Below are 18,944 nucleotides of genomic sequence, written 5' to 3' on the forward strand. Positions count from 1 at the left end.
GAGATATGTGACCTGGATCTGCTATCAGAACCTTGTAGAACTAAGATCGCGGTCTAAATGACTGTCGCAGGTGCTTTGTGAGGCAAACGTGTCTACTTTTGGCCTCATTTGTGACAAAAGCACGCGGCAGGAAATGCAAATCCAACTCAAGGTGTTTTAAGGGGACTGCATGGGGCCTTTGAAAGTGCTTTTTCACAAGGCTTTTGTTGTGCAGCCAGCAGACATTGGAAGCTTGAATATGAAAAACAGTTTTTAAACAAAGATAGTTATTGCTCATTGAAAAGAAATGCGCAATGATTTCTTATGGGCTTTGAGTTAAAAAAAAAAAAAAAAATGGCATGGTGGGACCAATTTTGATGGAACAGAAACGTTTAAACGGGCAACCGTTTTTTCTTTCTTTGCTTTTGTATTTTTGCAGAATGCGGATGAAATGTTGGTAGCTTCGGCTGAGTGTCCGAGCGATGACGAAGATTTGGAGGAGTGTGAGCCCGGAAACGGTGAGTTGACTCTGTGCGGGGTCCCGATGCTCCTTCTACCAAGTGAGGTCGTACGGCTTGGCGATTCTTGCACGTGACTGCGCTACCCTCGCTATGCAGCTTGGATTGGCCAGATGTGGACCTAAGGTAGCTCATCAGGTCCGGCGACTCTTCCGACACCTTGACCTGAGGCGGTAGTCTAAAGCCACGTCTCGGTTGGAATAATTCATTTCGCTTTCCTGTGACGGTTCGTAAGGGACCGTACCGATCCTGTATTTTAGTAGCGCTAAACAAAGAAGTCCATAATCGAAAGCCGCACCATTCCAAATAAAAACAAACATTGAAATAGTCTTGACTTTGTCTGTGCATACTCACCATGCACCTCTTCCCACCTAAGCATTGTTTCTACATTTGCCCTTGGTCTACGTATAAAGAGGGAAAGGGAAGCTCAAAGTGTAGCGTTCTCCTGCGGTTGCTCCGTAGGTGGCAGAGACAGAAATAGAGACTCGATTCTCTCCTTATCGAAAGCAGGAATGATTTTTTTTTTTTCGCAGGAGGAGGATGCTACGCCCGGGCTTAATCTCCCGTGGAGAAGCTCAACGAACTCTCTGATATGCCCACACAGGCGCATGCACACACTGATTGGCAGACAGGCTGCTCCTTTACGCAAAAAAAAAAAAAAGACACCTGTCTCTCTCTTTCATGATCCCTTTGTGGGTGTTTGGAAGTTTTAGTGGCAAAATTCCAAACGTGCACCCTATCGCGCCCCGCAGACGGCAAAACCGGTGCCAGCGAGGCAAATGCCAAAAGAGCCGGATTGGCTCGACTGAGACTGAAAGTCCGGAATGTATCTTAGTAATTTAGTCCATATGGTAGACATCTCCATTGGAATTTGCTGTGAATAATAGGGATGGGCGAGGACCGATACCAGACATATATCAAGCTAGCGGGTACTTGTGGAATACTGATACCAGCCAACGATGCAAGTGCCAGTAGTTGGAGCTACACTGTGGCTGCCTGATGCATCGACGAATCGTCAAGTGCATCAGAAAGACAGAAAGGTCCTTGTTCGCAATCAGCTGTCATTGCGTTAATTGAAATTTGACGTCTCATAAGTACGCGTGCTATCGGCACGAGGTGCCGGTGAGTACTGAAGAGTGAACGCACATACTTGTATTGGTCTGAACAGAAGTGGTATCGACCATCCCTAGTGAATAATTTAGCGACACCTGAACGTTTTCACAGTCCTCCGTGTGGCGGGAGAGGGAGAGAGCGGTCGTACGGGAAGAAGAGAAAAAGCTCAGTGGATGCTAATAAGTCGAAGCAGCCGATGCAGAGGAGGAGGAGAAGCAGAGAAAACTCCGCATTGCGAGCCACTAAGCCTCATTAAGTGCAAAGTGGCACGGCTCGGTTTGGAATACAGGCTCAGACACAAAACCGAGAGGCGGAAATTCCCGCCCGCCCCGGCAGGTGAATTAAACCTTGACTTTGGTGAGCAGCACTAATTACATCAGCCAATTAAACCTTGGCTAGGATCCTCCGGTAATGTTAATGAGTGTGGGGGGGGGGGGGGGGGCGACGTGCACTTGGAATTCAAGAAAACGCCCGGGGTGCACTCGCACTACCGGAGCAAGAAAGGCCGCGTTGATCTCGATAGTCTCCACCTCGAAATGACCTCATCTCGCTGACCTCGCAGCTCCTAATAAGTCTCGGCTTGATGGCAACAGAAGAGCTGAGTGGAGCTCCTCAATAAAGTGGCACCGGTGCGCTCATCCGTCTGCACGGGCAAGCATTAGTAAACATCTCATGACGAGCGCCAATGTATAGCCGCTGTGGATTTTTCCATCTGCGGCCCAATCACGGCCAAATTCGCCAAGCGCCTCGCACTCCCGACAACCTTTTTTCGCTGTCAATATTTGGAAGGGGCGCCAAGCGGCCCCCGAATGCGACGGGCGGGCTAACGATGTTTGTCAGGAGGGCGACACGGCCGCATCAGCGCCCATCTGCCCGGCGCTCCTTCGGAGTAAATAGAAGCACGGGTGACTCATCGTCCTGCGCGCTGGAGATAAAGAAGATGTTTCATCATGCGGCCTTAACGTGCGGCACCGCCGTGGTCCAATCACGGGAGTCAAGACCAATCAATCAGGCGCAATCGGCCACAGTCTCTCCCGGTTTATTGCTTATGTGCTAGCGTTAGGCAAAGACAATCTCGCATTGTTATTCTTTGCGCACCGTGCAGCTGGATCGGCGCTTTTTTTTACAAGTCTGGATCGAAAGTCCGCCGTTGGGTTCCCTGGCCTGTCTGAGCTGCGTAACGAGGGACGGGGGCACGAATAGCCCTCGGGCGCAGTCGGTTTGGGTCACGGGGAAGGAGATGGTGGGGGGGGGGGGGGGGGGGGCTGTGTTCGAGGAGCTGGCTCTCAGTGTGTTTGAGGGCTAAGTCACCAAGTCGCCGCTTAGCTTCTTCCAAAGCGAAGCTGCTTAAAAGCAGCAGGATCAAACTGCACCAACTCGTTGCGGAAACGCGTCTGACTTTGACAAGTCATTTGGTACGGCTAGAAAAAGGAAAAAAAAAAAAAAAAAAAAAAAAAATCCAAACTAATCCCGCCAACTTCTACTTTGTGCGGCTCCTCTTTTTGTTCCTCCGATGTGATGGGCTGTCCTCTCTTAGGCGTCAAGGTGAAACGCAGCCCGCAAACACACCAAGAGCGATCGAACACAAACGGGGGAACTGAAACGTCATTGCCATGGAAACGAGCCTTTTCCACAAGTGAAAAGTATGAGGGAAGAATGTGCTTGAAGTTTGTTTCTTTCACAGCTCTCACATGTCTCTTCTCTTCAAGGCCTTGGGGGGAAGGGGGGTGGGGTTGTTGGGGGAGGGGGGTGGTTGTGTGCTGACATTTGTGTGGCTATGAATGCATCAACCCTGATAACAAAAGCATTTTATGATTTGACAAATGTTTGTTTTCGGGCGGGGGCTGAGCTGACCCGAGGCGGGCGTCCCGTCCCGTCCCCTTCCTCCCTTCTGAGTGACCCCCGATTGACCCCAAGTAAAAACCAAGCCGTGAAATTGTGATTTGATGCTTTTTCTTCTGCTCATGTGTTGCTCTGACTTGAACAACCCCCCCCTTCCCGTGACCCGCCCCCACCCCAACACTTCCTCTAAAATGTGACGTTCTCATGATGTGTTAAAAACCTCTGTTCTAACCATACGACTTGCTTTATTCGAGCGTTAATGCTCATCCGATGGCGAGCTAAATGTCAAACGACATAACAGTGGCTTGTCAATCAATTGGATCATCGCAAAACCGCTAATTAAGAATGTCATTGACCTGTTTTTACGTGTGCTTTTGGGAGGGAAGAGTGGGGCTGTGTAAGTCCGCTATTGACTATTTGGAAGTCTCCTATAGCTCTAAATTAAGCTAATGAAAGATGAGCCACATAAGCCCTTAAGGCCGAACTGAAGCCCTTTTTTCACCACAATTTGGCAGAGGGACGCTGAAGGGTTATTCTTTGAAGGTACAAGACACAAGTGGAGGTAAAAGAAGGGAGGGGGGATGTTGATCACTATCCGAGAACAATCTTACACAGCTTTCTTTTTGTAATTTTTTTTTTTCATGCAAAAATCATGCGGCCAATTTGTTGATGTAAGTGACCTGAACCTCGTGGTTTGCTACCTTTCTCAACCAATCACAGCAGACACATCAGAGTGCTAGGTCAGCCTGATTTGCTAGATTAGCAGTGCATTTCAATGTGTTCAGTGTAATTGCTAGCCTGCTTTGTACTTGTTTCACTGACATAGCATGTAGCGCTAGCCAGGTGCAGGATAGAGAATGTTCTAGCATCTTGTAGTTTAGCTCAGTCGGCAGCTAGTGCTCATGACTTAGTCAGATAGCTTAGACTTAAAGAGTAGAACTAACATCATGTCAAGTTGTAGTGCTGTACTAATGCTTCTGTTGTCATGGCCTGTTCAAGTTGTGTCTCGACTTCTGACCCGTTGCCCCCTCCGCTCTCTCTTTCTTGTCCTAGGAGGTGACATAGTCTTGCCCATTATAACGGTGGACTCGATAGACACCCCCTCCATGGCCACCCGCTACCCAGTAATCCCTCCGCCCCCCACCACTTATCGCCCCTTCCTCACCCTACTCGAAACCACCAAAGAGTCCCTCCCCTTGCCCAACATGCGCCCCCCCTGCCCCGTGGACCAGGAGGACTGCGAGGAAAACATAGAGGTGTCCGCGTACGGCTCGGGCGAGATGACCGAGTCGGATGACGAGGACTATTACAAAAACTCCCCCCTGGTCACCGACAGGACCGTCCTGCCGCCTCCCCCGGGAGCGGAGGGCCAAAACCCCCGAGATCGCCATTTCTTGCGTCCCCCTTACGACCGCCGCCCTCCCGCCTCCTCCACCCCCACCGCCGACCCCGATCAGCTCAGCCCTCGCATCAAGGGGGCGGTCGGCGGCGGCGGCGGCAACAACATCCCGGCCGGCAAAATGAACACCCGGGATCAGGTGCTGCTGCCGCCGGCCCAGCCCTCGTCAGACCCCGGCCACCGCAGAGTGTCGGGAATAACCTACCCTCCCGATTTCCCCCACGTTCCCACTTTAGACCCCACGTCCCCTGAGAGAGGTCTACCGGGCGCCGTGGAGGTGCAGCAGTCCAGCAGCACCACGGGGATGGTGGTGGGCATCGTGGCGGCCGCCGCCCTCTGCATCCTCATCCTGCTCTACGCCATGTACAAGTACCGCAACCGGGACGAGGGCTCCTACCAGGTGGACCAGAGCCGCAACTACATAAGCAACTCGGCCACGCAGAGCAACGGCACCCTGGTGAAAGAGAAGCCGCCGAGCGCCGCCAAGACGGCCCCGAAGAACAAGAAGAACAAAGACAAAGAGTACTACGTTTGAGGGAGCGCCGCCACGACACACGGAGGCAGGTCGCGTTTGGGAGAGAGAGAACGAGAGTGGCGGGAAACGCGACATTTGTACGAGCCGCCCTTCTAGAGGGAGACGGCGAGGCTAACTTTTAGCATTGTTCCGAAGTCGCTTCTCGACACTTCCTGTGCCAACAACCGATTGGGTTCAGTTATTTCTCCGGTAGTGTACAGAAGCACCATCAGTATCCACGATAACAGTATCCAGTGCCACGTCCTCGCCATCTCTCTCCTCTCTCTCGCTCGCCCTCGTGCCATGTCTACGGTGCTCGGCAGCTGGCGCGACGCAAACTGTGCCGTGTATCAAGCATGTAGTATTCATCGAGGACAAAGACATACATTTTTTTTCTTTCTGTGGAGTTCTGAGAAAAAAAAACAAACAACTGAAACATAGTAGCAATTTACGTGCGATCCCACCGCAGAAGACTCCAGACCAACGGATGGCCAAATTCCCCTTGGACGTCTGTGTCGTGTTTCTGGCGCCCCCTGGTGGGCCAGCGGAGAAACTGTCTCTACGGCAACCACCCAAGCAGAAAAAAAGCTCGCCAGCCAGTCGGCCTCCGCTCTAATGATGCTAAATATACGGACAGACATTGCGGAGAGTTGGCCAAAGAGCGTGTAGCTATGACTCTGTTGACGTCCGAACCATTTCACCGCCTAAAATCCGCAGAGGCTGCCGGTCAGGAACCGGGCGGCCGTCACTCTCTTTGCTTTGAGAAAAAAGGACTGAATGGCGATTCTGCGGCAGAGAGCCAGCCTGGCAGGGCCTCTCCGGGCCTGACTGGACTGAAGGGCAGCCTTTGCGGTTCTTTGTCGGCTCCCCGGAAGACGGGAGTCCTCGAGTACTCTAGTGTTCCAATTTTCTCAGCTCTATTAAAAGAAGACAAATGTACCATGATAAGAAAAAAAAAAGCCGAAAAAAGTTTGTGAAACGTCTCAATATTTGCCATCACAAAGAGAATCGTGTTCCCTCCTGACGACCATTCCTGTTTGCTAAAAGAAAAAACACGTCCGCGATCCTGGGCAATGCGGAAAATCTTTTTTTTTTCTTTTTTTTTTTTTTTTTTTGGGTTGTTATTGGTTTGCCTTTGGTAAAATTGGGGTATGTAATTGTTCATCATGCTTACTCAAATCCATTTTTGTCCTGAAATTCTTTCTTTTGTCTCTGTATGGCGGATTGTATGTCCCTTTATCCACCCTACTGTTTTCTAAGGATTGCTTTTCTATCTCTTTGTGTCTGTATACTGACAGACCTGCGCCATTATTCTGCTGCCACATTTTTTTTCTTACTTTCTGCCTCATCCCATAGCGACCCCTCGCCCCCCCCCAGCACCCTCGATATCGCCATGTTCTTTCTAAATGTTATTGTAAAGTGTTCCAGTGAGATGACTCTAAATATGTGTACATTAACAGAGGGAATACACTTGGTTATATACTTCTTACTTCCTGTGTGGTGCCATCTTTTTTTTCCATTCAATGCAATATAAACACCAGAGCTGGGCAGACGACCATTTTGAGAAATCTCTCAAAAAGGACGGACCAAGCAAGGACGGAGGTAGGTTTTCATTCGTCCATCTAATCGTCCCTAACCGTGTCAAGTCCCGGCTAACGTGTTGTGTTGGGTTCTTTTAAAAAGCAAGACTGTCTTTCCCTCCTCGCAGTAGTGTTCTCACAGGCATGGTCCGCCCTCTAGTGGACACCCATTTCACTGACGAGGGGGAAAAAAAAAACACTGAAAGCTATGGCCTATAAGCGGAAGACGTTCGTTCTCCTCCTAAAATAACATTGACTTATTTTGCAATGATTACTTTTATTTCAAAATAACGCAGTAAAAAGGGAAAACGAAAGTCAAATAGTATTGTGTTATTACGCCACATTGTCGTGATGTCCCCGGCTTGCTCCGGTCCGCGTCATCATCATCATCATCTTCATCATCACATCACGACGGTGGTTGTTGGCAGCTAAAAAGATGTCCTAGTTAAACAGTTGTAAACAATTCAATCCACTCACGAAACTCCCAGCCGGTAAGTGGGTGTGCATAGGAAATTAGCCAGCTAATGAAACTGAAATTGAAATAATGTCATGCACAGACGCCTTTTTGAGAGGGTGGCGGCAGGGGTGGCGGACCGACGGGATGCAAGGACGGAAACGCTCTCAAAGGACGAGGACGGACGGCGTCGGAGGATGATAATTTTTTATGAATAAAAACGGCGGGATGAGGAGGGAAGGGTGCCCGGGTTGCGGACGGAGGACAGACAGGCAAAAATAGGGTCAAGTGCCCAGCTCTGATAAACACAATAGTTTGCTATAAAGGCCAGATTACTTCCTTTGTTTTGTTGTGTACTGAAGCCATTTGAGGTTCAGATCAAAAGATGAACATCGGGCAAAAGTTCATCATTCCAGCTTTAATTTCCTGGTATTTGCATCTAGATGTGTAAAGCAACTCAGGACAAAGCAGCTTTTTTTGCAGTCACCCACTTTTCAAGTGAGCAAAAACATTGGAACAGACATTATTAAATGAACTTAAACTTGAATATTTGTTGGCACAACCCAACTCGCAAAAAGTGAATCAAGCCTGCTTTCTTCATTGGAAATGCTTTTCCAGGCCTTTACTGCAGCCGCTTTCACTTCTCGTTTGCTTCTGGGGGTTTCTCCCTTCAGTCTTCTCTTCGGGGGGGGGGGGGGGGGGGCAGTGCATGCTCTATTGGGTTAAGGTCTGATGATTGATTCCCTCTGATGAAGCCATGTTTTGTGTTTTGGTACATTGTCTGGTTACATAATGAAGCTCCTCCCGATGAGTTTGGATACATGTTTCTGTTAATTTCCAGACAAAATAATTTTGTAGACTTCAGAATTGATTCTGCTGCGAGCATCATGATCATCAATAAAGACTTAGTGAGTCCTTTCCAGAAGCAGCCGTGCAAGGACAAGCCATGACATGACCTCGAGCACGTCACAGATGAGCATGTTCCAGTACTTTTGCTCACTTGAAAAGTGGGCGGCTTCAACCAAAAGGTGCTCTGCCTCAAGTTGTGTAACACACCTAGATGTAAATACCATGAAATAAAAGCTGGACTTCATATTTTTCGTCCCGTATTTATCTTTTAATCTGACATCCAAATGTCCTAAGTACACAATAAAAACAAAGGAATTTACCTTGCTGTTCCGATACTTTTGGAGAGGACTCGAGCTTGTCATCAAGGTTCTCCACTAACACATGGGAAAGCGTTGAATCAAACGCAACTTTCAAAGGGTTTTTTTTTTTTTTTCTTGCTAAATTAATAAGATCTGCTTGATTTTTCAGTTCAAGCGACATGAACACTGTAGCGTCTTTTGAAGCTTTCAAACACAACGCATCATATTGGCAACACCATTTGGGCAAAGTGCAATTTACAGGTCGAATAAGGCGGGTGCAGGAGAAGAGGCTTGAAGAGCCAGGTGAGGAATCAAAGAAAGGGATACAAGGCAGGAAGCCGTGGCTGGAAGCATGAAAGGAACAATACGTGGTTGGCAGCCAAATGCGGAATGTAGAACAAGCGGGTGGGAAGAGTAAAACTGTTGGCGTGCGTAGTTTTCAAAGCAGCAGAAAAAAAGGAGAGCTGCGAGCAGAGATGAGGGAGGCTTTGCGTCACGGTCATCCCTCCCCAACAATTTTGGCCTAGTTACCATGGCGACCACCATCCTGGTCCTCATGAGAATGTTTTGGATGAATGCAAAGACAGACGCAGTATTGTCCACACCCCAAAGATGAAGCTCTGCCTCAAGCCTCGCGCAAAGACCTCCAATTAAAAAAAAAAACAACAGGGCTAGCAATACATTACATTGATTACGGTAACTCGGGAAGTCCATAGCATATTATGATTAATTTACTATATTACATATTCAGGCAGAACTTGCTATGTTTGAAAAATAAGGAGGCTATTAAAAAAAAAAAACGTTACAAAGATACAAAACTTCAGATAGCTTTTTTCGGTAGGGAAATGTGGTGTGGGAAAACTTACTGACAAAAAAAATATCAATAGTTGCTTCAGGGTCATTTAAATTGGAAATGCCTCACAATATGGTGGCGAAATCGACATATCATTCACGTCAAAACAGGGGCCTAAAAAAAACTTTACATTTCTAAAAAGGAAATTGCGCTGCGTGTGTGACTTGTTTGAGAGGCTACTCGCCACGGGGCGGCGCCAAATCCCAACGGAATTTTATTTCTCCCCTGATTGTGTATTGGTGAAATGACAATATTTGTTTGAAAGAGGATGCCGAGCTAAAGGAACGTTTTTAAAGGTAGACGAGTTTCTTGGGTGGCTTCATGCGTGCAGCAGATGTGCTTTTGGTGATTCGCTTTCATTGTAAAACCATTAAAAAAAAAAAAAGATTTTATTCATTGAGCACTGAAGAGTGTTTCTGACAGTCGTCTGTGAGTGAAAGTCCTGTGGGTATTACATGCATTGAACCACTAGAGGGCAGACATGCCTGTGCAATGTTACTGCAAGGAACCCACGTGAAAAGTGAAATGAAACGGCAGTTACGTGGTACCGCAGAAGAAAATAGTGGTCTTGCTTTTGAAAAGAACACAAAAACTTGACCCGGTTAGGGACGAACAGAGGGAGGGACGAAAACACACTTTTGTCCTTGCTAAGTCGGTCTTTTTTTAAAAGACTTCTCAAACTCTGTCCATCCGTCCACAAGACTCCGTCCTTGGGACGGAATGCCCATCTCTGGAAACGACACACCCTCACCAAGAGTAAGACTTCAAATGAGTAATGGAGTAAAGGAGAGTAAAGCACTATTGTTTTCGTTTTTAACTGCATAAACAGTACATATTTTTAATAACATTTTTATTACTTAAATAAAAACATCTATTGTCAGGTTAAAAATGAGACAAGAAAACTAAAAACCATGTGCCACAAGACAGCGCCAGACCCCTATGGAAGCCCTAACCTAACCCTAACCCCTAGTTTAAGTTTTCCATTTAGAGTTTAAAAATAGGGCTAGTGTTTCAAAGTTGTGTTAGAATTTCCAATTGGGTTAAAAACTAGGGTTAGTGTTTCTAACTAGGGTTTCAAACTAGGGTTAGAGTTACAAAGTAGGGTTAGGGTTTCAAACTAGGGTTAGGGTTTCCAACTAGGGTTTCAAACTAGGGTTAGGGTTACAAACTAGGGTTAGGGTTTCAAACTAGGGTTAGGGTTTCAAACTAGGGTTAGGGTTTCCAACTAGGGTTTCAAACTAGGGTTAGGGTTTCAAACTAGGGTTAGGGTTTCCAACTAGGGTTTCAAACTAGGGTTAGGGTTTCAAACTAGGGTTAGAGTTTCCAACTAGGGTTTCAAAATAGGGTTAGGGTTTCAAACTAGGGTTAGGGTCACAAACTAGGGTTAGGGTTTCAATCTAGGGTTAGGGTTTCCAACTTGGGTTTCAAACTAGGGTTAGGGTTTCAAACTAGGGTTAGGGTTTCCAACTAGGGTTTCAAACTAGGGTTAGGGTTTCAAACTAGGGTTAGGGTTTCCAACTAGGGTTTCAAACTAGGGTTAGGGTTTCAAACTAGGGTTAGGGTTTCCAACTAGGGTTTCAAACTAGGGTTAGGGTTTCAAACTAGGGTTAGGGTTTCAAACTAGGGTTTCAAATTAGGGTTAGGGTTTCAAACTGGGGTTAGGGTTACGAAGTAGGGTTAGGGTTTCAAACTAGGGTTAGGGTTTCCAACTAGGGTTTCAAACGGGCTAGTTTCAAACTAGGGTTAGGGTTACAAACTAGGATTAGGGTTTCCAACTAGGGTTTCAAACTAGGGTTAGGGTTTCAAACTAGGGTTAGGGTTTCAAACTAGGGTTAGGGTTACAAAGTAGGGTTAAGGTTTCCAACTAGGGTTTCAAACTAGGGTTAGGGTTTCAAACTAGGGTTAGGGTTTCAAACTAGGGTTAGGGTTTCAAACTAGGGTTTCAAATTAGGGTTAGGGTTTCAAACTAGGGTTAGGGTTACAAACTAGGGTTAGGGTTTCAAACTAGGGTTAGGGTTACAAACTAGGGTTAGGGTTTCCAACTAGGGTTTCAAACTACGGTTAGGGTTTCAAACTAGGGTTAGGGTTTCAAACTAGGGTTAGGGTTACAAAATAGGGTTAGGGTTTCCAACTAGGGTTTCAAACTACGGTTAGGGTTTCAAACTAGGGTTAGGGTTTCAAACTAGGGTTAGGGTTTCAAACTAGGATTAGGGTTTCCAACTAGGGTTTAAAACTAGGGTTAGGGTTAAAAACTAGGGTTAGGGTTTCAAACTAGGGTTAGGGTTTCAAACTAGGGTTAGGGTTTCAAAGTAGGGTTTCAAATTAGGGTTAGGGTTTCAAACTAGGGTTAGGGTTACAAACTAGAGTTAGGGTTTCAAACTAGGGTTAAGGTCACAAACTAGGGTTTCAAATTAGGGTTAGGGTTTCAAACTAGGGTTAGGGTTACAAACTAGGGTTAGGGTTTCCTACTAGGGTTTTTAAACTAGGGTTAGGGTTACAAAGTAGGGTTAGGGTTTCAAACTAGGGTTAGGGTTTCAAACTAGGGTTAGGGTTTCAAAGTAGGGTTAGGGTTTCAAACTAGGGTTAGGGTTTCAAACTAGGGTTAGGGTTTCAAACTAGGGTTTCAAATTAGGGTTAGGGTTTCAAACTAGGATTAGGGTTACAAAGTAGGGTTAGGGTTTCCTACTAGGTTTTCAAACTAGGGTTAGGGTTACAAACTAGGGTTAGGGTTTCAAACTAGGGTTACAGTTTCCAACTAGGGTTTCAAACTAGGGTTAGGGTTTCAAACTAGGGTTTCAAATTAGGGTTAGGGTTTCAAACTAGGGTTAGGGTTACAAAGTAGGGTTAAGGGTTCCTACTAGGGTTTCAAACTAGGGTTAGGGTTTCAAACTAGGGTTAGGGTTTCAAACTAGGGTTAGGGTTTCAAACTAGGATTAGGGTTTCCAACTAGGGTTTAAAACTAGGGTTAGGGTTAAAAACTAGGATTAGGGTTTTCAACTAGGGTTTAAAACTAGGGTTAGGGTTAAAAACTAGGGTTAGGGTTTCAAACTAGGGTTAGGGTTACAAAGTAGGGTTAGGGTTTCCTACTAGGGTTTCAAACTAGGGTTAGGGTTACAAACTAGGGTTAGGGTTTCAAACTAGGGTTACAGTTTCCAACTAGGGTTTCAAACTAGGGTTAGGGTTTCAAACTAGGGTTGGGGTTTCAAACTAGGGTTTCAAATTAGGGTTAGGGTTTCAAACTAGGGTTAGGGTTACAAAGTAGGGTTAGGGTTTCCTACTAGGGTTTCAAACTAGGGTTAGGGTTTCAAACTAGGGTTAGGGTCTCCAACTAGGGTTTCAAACTAGGGTTAGGGTTACAAACTAGGGTTAGGGTTTCCAACTAGGGTTTCAAACTAGGGTTAGGGTTACAAACTAGGGTTAGGGTTTCAAACTAGGGTTAGGGTTTCCAACTAGGGTTTCAAACTAGGGTTAGGGTTTGGAAGTAGGGTTCAAAACTATGGGTAGGGTTTCAAACTAGGGTTAGGGTTTCCAACTAGGGTTTCAAAACTAGGGATAGGGTTTCAAACTAGGGTTAGGGTTTCCAACTAGGGTTTCAAACTAGGGTTAGGGTTTGGAAGTAGGGTTCAAAACTATGGTTAGGGTTTCAAAGTAGGGTTTCAAACTAGGGTTAGGGTTTCCAATTAGGGTTTCAAACTAGGGTTGTGGTTTCACATTAGGGTTTTAAACTAGGGTTAAGGTTTCCATTTATGGTTTCAAACTAAGGTTAGGGTTTCAAACTAGGGTTAGGGTTTCAAAGTAGGGTTTCAAATTAGGGTTAGGGTTTCAAACTAGGGTTAGGGTTACAAACTAGGGTTAGGGTTTCAAACTAGGGTTAGGGTTTCAAACTAGGGTTAGGGTTTCAAACGGGTTTCAAATTAGGGTTAGGGTTTCAAACTAGGGTTAGGGTTACAAACTAGGGTTAGGGTTTCAAACGGGTTTCAAATTAGGGTTAGGGTTTCAAACTAGGGTTAGGGTTACAAACTAGGGTTAGGGTTTCCTACTAGGGTTTCAAACTAGGGTTAGGGTTACAAAGTAGGGTTAGGGTTTCAAACTAGGGTTAGGGTTTCAAACTAGGGTTAGGGTTACAAAGTAGGGTTAAGGTTTCCAACTAGGGTTTCAAACTAGGGTTAGGGTTTCAAACTAGGGTTAGGGTTTCAAACTAGGGTTTCAAATTAGGGTTAGGGTTTCAAACTAGGGTTAGGGTTACAAACTAGGGTTAGGGTTTCAAACTAGGGTTTCAAATTAGGGTTAGGGTTTCAAACTAGGGTTAGGGTTACAAACTAGGGTTAGGGTTTCAAACTAGGGTTAGGGTTACAAACTAGGGTTAGGGTTTCCAACTAGGGTTTCAAACTACGGTTAGGGTTTCAAACTAGGGTTAGGGTTTCAAACTAGGGTTAGGGTTACAAAATAGGGTTAGGGTTTCCAACTAGGGTTTCAAACTACGGTTAGGGTTTCAAACTAGGGTTAGGGTTTCAAACTAGGGTTAGGGTTTCAAACTAGGATTAGGGTTTCCAACTAGGGTTTAAAACTAGGGTTAGGGTTAAAAACTAGGGTTAGGGTTTCAAACTAGGGTTAGGGTTTCAAACTAGGGTTAGGGTTTCAAAGTAGGGTTTCAAATTAGGGTTAGGGTTTCAAACTAGGGTTAGGGTTACAAACTAGAGTTAGGGTTTCAAACTAGGGTTAAGGTCAAAAACTAGGGTTTCAAATTAGGGTTAGGGTTTCAAACTAGGGTTAGGGTTACAAACTAGGGTTAGGGTTTCCTACTAGGGTTTTTAAACTAGGGTTAGGGTTACAAAGTAGGGTTAGGGTTTCAAACTAGGGTTAGGGTTTCAAACTAGGGTTAGGGTTTCAAAGTAGGGTTAGGGTTTCAAACTAGGGTTAGGGTTTCAAACTAGGGTTAGGGTTTCAAACTAGGGTTTCAAATTAGGGTTAGGGTTTCAAACTAGGATTAGGGTTACAAAGTAGGGTTAGGGTTTCCTACTAGGTTTTCAAACTAGGGTTAGGGTTACAAACTAGGGTTAGGGTTTCAAACTAGGGTTACAGTTTCCAACTAGGGTTTCAAACTAGGGTTAGGGTTTCAAACTAGGGTTAGGGTTTCAAACTAGGGTTTCAAATTAGGGTTAGGGTTTCAAACTAGGGTTAGGGTTACAAAGTAGGGTTAAGGGTTCCTACTAGGGTTTCAAACTAGGGTTAGGGTTTCAAACTAGGGTTAGGGTTTCAAACTAGGGTTAGGGTTTCAAACTAGGATTAGGGTTTCCAACTAGGGTTTAAAACTAGGGTTAGGGTTAAAAACTAGGATTAGGGTTTTCAACTAGGGTTTAAAACTAGGGTTAGGGTTAAAAACTAGGGTTAGGGTTTCAAACTAGGGTTAGGGTTACAAAGTAGGGTTAGGGTTTCCTACTAGGGTTTCAAACTAGGGTTAGGGTTACAAACTAGGGTTAGGGTTTCAAACTAGGGTTACAGTTTCCAACTAGGGTTTCAAACTAGGGTTAGGGTTTCAAACTAGGGTTGGGGTTTCAAACTAGGGTTTCAAATTAGGGTTAGGGTTTCAAACTAGGGTTAGGGTTACAAAGTAGGGTTAGGGTTTCCTACTAGGGTTTCAAACTAGGGTTAGGGTTTCAAACTAGGGTTAGGGTCTCCAACTAGGGTTTCAAACTAGGGTTAGGGTTACAAACTAGGGTTAGGGTTTCCAACTAGGGTTTCAAACTAGGGTTAGGGTTACAAACTAGGGTTAGGGTTTCAAACTAGGGTTAGGGTTTCCAACTAGGGTTTCAAACTAGGGTTAGGGTTTGGAAGTAGGGTTCAAAACTATGGGTAGGGTTTCAAACTAGGGTTAGGGTTTCCAACTAGGGTTTCAAAACTAGGGATAGGGTTTCAAACTAGGGTTAGGGTTTCCAACTAGGGTTTCAAACTAGGGTTAGGGTTTGGAAGTAGGGTTCAAAACTATGGTTAGGGTTTCAAAGTAGGGTTTCAAACTAGGGTTAGGGTTTCCAATTAGGGTTTCAAACTAGGGTTGTGGTTTCACATTAGGGTTTTAAACTAGGGTTAAGGTTTCCATTTATGGTTTCAAACTAAGGTTAGGGTTTCAAACTAGGGTTAGGGTTTCAAAGTAGGGTTTCAAATTAGGGTTAGGGTTTCAAACTAGGGTTAGGGTTACAAACTAGGGTTAGGGTTTCAAACTAGGGTTAGGGTTTCAAACTAGGGTTAGGGTTTCAAACGGGTTTCAAATTAGGGTTAGGGTTTCAAACTAGGGTTAGGGTTACAAACTAGGGTTAGGGTTTCAAACGGGTTTCAAATTAGGGTTAGGGTTTCAAACTAGGGTTCGGGTTACAAACTAGGGTTAGGGTTTCCTACTAGGGTTTCAAACTAGGGTTAGGGTTTCAAACTAGGGTTAGGGTCTCCAACTAGGGTTTCAAACTAGGGTTAGGGTTACAAACTAGGGTTAGGGTTTCCAACTAGGGTTTCAAACTACGGTTAGGGTTTCAAACTAGGGTTAGGGTTTCAAACTAGGGTTAGGGTTACAAAATAGGTTTAGGGTTTCCAACTAGGGTTTCAAACTACGGTTAGGGTTTCAAACTAGGGTTAGGGTTTCAAACTAGGGTTAGGGTTTCAAACTAGGATTAGGGTTTCCAACTAGGGTTTAAAACTAGGGTTAGGGTTAAAAACTAGGGTTAGGGTTTCAAACTAGGGTTAGGGTTTCAAACTAGGGTTAGGGTTTCAAAGTAGGGTTTCAAATTAGGGTTAGGGTTTCAAACTAGGGTTAGGGTTACAAACTAGAGTTAGGGTTTCAAACTAGGGTTAAGGTCACAAACTAGGGTTTCAAATTAGGGTTAGGGTTTCAAACTAGGGTTAGGGTTACAAACTAGGGTTAGGGTTTCCTACTAGGGTTTTTAAACTAGGGTTAGGGTTACAAAGTAGGGTTAGGGTTTCAAACTAGGGTTAGGGTTTCAAACTAGGGTTAGGGTTTCAAAGTAGGGTTAGGGTTTCAAACTAGGGTTAGGGTTTCAAACTAGGGTTAGGGTTTCAAACTAGGGTTTCAAATTAGGGTTAGGGTTTCAAACTAGGATTAGGGTTACAAAGTAGGGTTAGGGTTTCCTACTAGGTTTTCAAACTAGGGTTAGGGTTACAAACTAGGGTTAGGGTTTCAAACTAGGGTTACAGTTTCCAACTAGGGTTTCAAACTAGGGTTAGGGTTTCAAACTAGGGTTAGGGTTTCAAACTAGGGTTTCAAATTAGGGTTAGGGTTTCAAACTAGGGTTAGGGTTACAAAGTAGGGTTAAGGGTTCCTACTAGGGTTTCAAACTAGGGTTAGGGTTTCAAACTAGGGTTAGGGTTTCAAACTAGGGTTAGGGTTTCAAACTAGGATTAGGGTTTCCAACTAGGGTTTAAAACTAGGGTTAGGGTTAAAAACTAGGATTAGGGTTTTCAACTAGGGTTTAAAACTAGGGTTAGGGTTAAAAACTAGGGTTAGGGTTTCAAACTAGGGTTAGGGTTACAAAGTAGGGTTAGGGTTTCCTACTAGGGTTTCAAACTAGGGTTAGGGTTACAAACTAGGGTTAGGGTTTCAAACTAGGGTTACAGTTTCCAACTAGGGTTTCAAACTAGGGTTAGGGTTTCAAACTAGGGTTGGGGTTTCAAACTAGGGTTTCAAATTAGGGTTAGGGTTTCAAACTAGGGTTAGGGTTACAAAGTAGGGTTAGGGTTTCCTACTAGGGTTTCAAACTAGGGTTAGGGTTTCAAACTAGGGTTAGGGTCTCCAACTAGGGTTTCAAACTAGGGTTAGGGTTACAAACTAGGGTTAGGGTTTCCAACTAGGGTTTCAAACTAGGGTTAGGGTTACAAACTAGGGTTAGGGTTTCAAACTAGGGTTAGGGTTTCCAACTAGGGTTTCAAACTAGGGTTAGGGTTTGGAAGTAGGGTTCAAAACTATGGGTAGGGTTTCAAACTAGGGTTAGGGTTTCCAACTAGGGTTTCAAAACTAGGGATAGGGTTTCAAACTAGGGTTAGGGTTTCCAACTAGGGTTTCAAACTAGGGTTAGGGTTTGGAAGTAGGGTTCAAAACTATGGTTAGGGTTTCAAAGTAGGGTTTCAAACTAGGGTTAGGGTTTCCAATTAGGGTTTCAAACTAGGGTTGTGGTTTCACATTAGGGTTTTAAACTAGGGTTAAGGTTTCCATTTATGGTTTCAAACTAAGGTTAGGGTTTCAAACTAGGGTTAGGGTTTCAAAGTAGGGTTTCAAATTAGGGTTAGGGTTTCAAACTAGGGTTAGGGTTACAAACTAGGGTTAGGGTTTCAAACTAGGGTTAGGGTTTCAAACTAGGGTTAGGGTTTCAAACGGGTTTCAAATTAGGGTTAGGGTTTCAAACTAGGGTTAGGGTTACAAACTAGGGTTAGGGTTTCAAACGGGTTTCAAATTAGGGTTAGGGTTTCAAACTAGGGTTCGGGTTACAAACTAGGGTTAGGGTTTCCTACTAGGGTTTCAAACTAGGGTTAGGGTTACAAAGTAGGGTTAGGGTTTCAAACTAGGGTTAGGGTTTCAAACTAGGGTTAGGGTTACAAAGTAGGGTTAAGGTTTCCAACTAGGGTTTCAAACTAGGGTTAGTAACCCTAACTCTAGTTTATTAGGGTTTCAAACTAGGGTTTCAAATTAGGGTTAGGGTTTCAAACTAGGGTTAGGGTTACAAACTAGGGTTAGGGTTACAAACTAGGGTTAGGGTTTCAAACTAGGGTTAGGGTTACAAACTAGGGTTAGGGTTTCCAACTAGGGTTTCAAACTAGGGTTAGGGTTTCAAACTAGGGTTAGGGTTTCAAACTAGGGTTAGGGTTTCAAAGTAGGGTTTCAAATTAGGGTTAGGGTTTCAAACTAGGGTTAGGGTTACAAACTAGGGTTAGGGTTTCAAACTAGGGTTAGGGTTTCAAACTAGGGTTAGGGTCACAAACTAGGGTTTCAAATTAGGGTTAGGGTTTCAAACTAGGGTTAGGGTTACAAACTAGGGTTAGGGTTTCCTACTAGGGTTTCAAACTAGGGTTAGGGTTACAAAGTAGGGTTAGGGTTTCAAACTAGGGTTAGGGTTTCAAACTAGGGCTAGGGTTACAAACTAGGGTTAGGGTTTCCAACTAGGGTTTCAAACTAGGGTTAGGGTTTCAAACTAGGGTTAGGGTTTCAAACTAGGGTTTCAAATTAAGGTTAGGGTTTCAAACTAGGGTTAGGGTTACAAAGTAGGGTTAGGGTTTTCTACTAGGTTTTCAAACTAGGGTTAGGGTTACAAACTAGGGTTAGGGTTTCAAACTAGGGTTAAAGTTATCGACTTCCGGCGCCGCGCGAGTGGCAGCCCGCTACAGTAGCTCCGGCTCATCGGTGAGCCTTTTCGTGTGTTTTTGTTCTTTAATATTACTCTACCTCATACCTTTTTCGTATAATTGATAGTCGTAACTTGCGTAGCAATGGACACCCAAACTGCGGTATTCTTGCTGCTGCTGATTGCTATTTTTTGCGCGATCGTGT

General features: G+C 44.9%; 1 protein-coding gene across 1 annotated transcript in view; it reads left to right on the forward strand.

Annotated features, from left to right (window-relative positions):
• The window catches only part of nrxn2b (neurexin 2b), a 337,476-nt gene extending 330,622 nt beyond the window's left edge, over positions 1-6,854 (forward strand). Inside the window, 2 exon segments of the mRNA XM_086012706.1 lie at positions 419-497; positions 4,506-6,854. Coding sequence (XP_085868832.1) covers positions 419-497; positions 4,506-5,386 — 960 coding nt within the window. The 3' untranslated portion in view covers positions 5,387-6,854.
• The last annotated feature ends 12,090 nt before the right edge of the window (positions 6,855-18,944 follow it).

Source organism: Filicampus tigris, chromosome 2, assembly GCF_054856515.1.
Source record: "Filicampus tigris isolate MCC_2025a chromosome 2, RoL_Ftig_1.0, whole genome shotgun sequence".
In the NCBI taxonomy this organism is placed as follows: Eukaryota; Metazoa; Chordata; class Actinopteri; order Syngnathiformes; family Syngnathidae; genus Filicampus; species Filicampus tigris.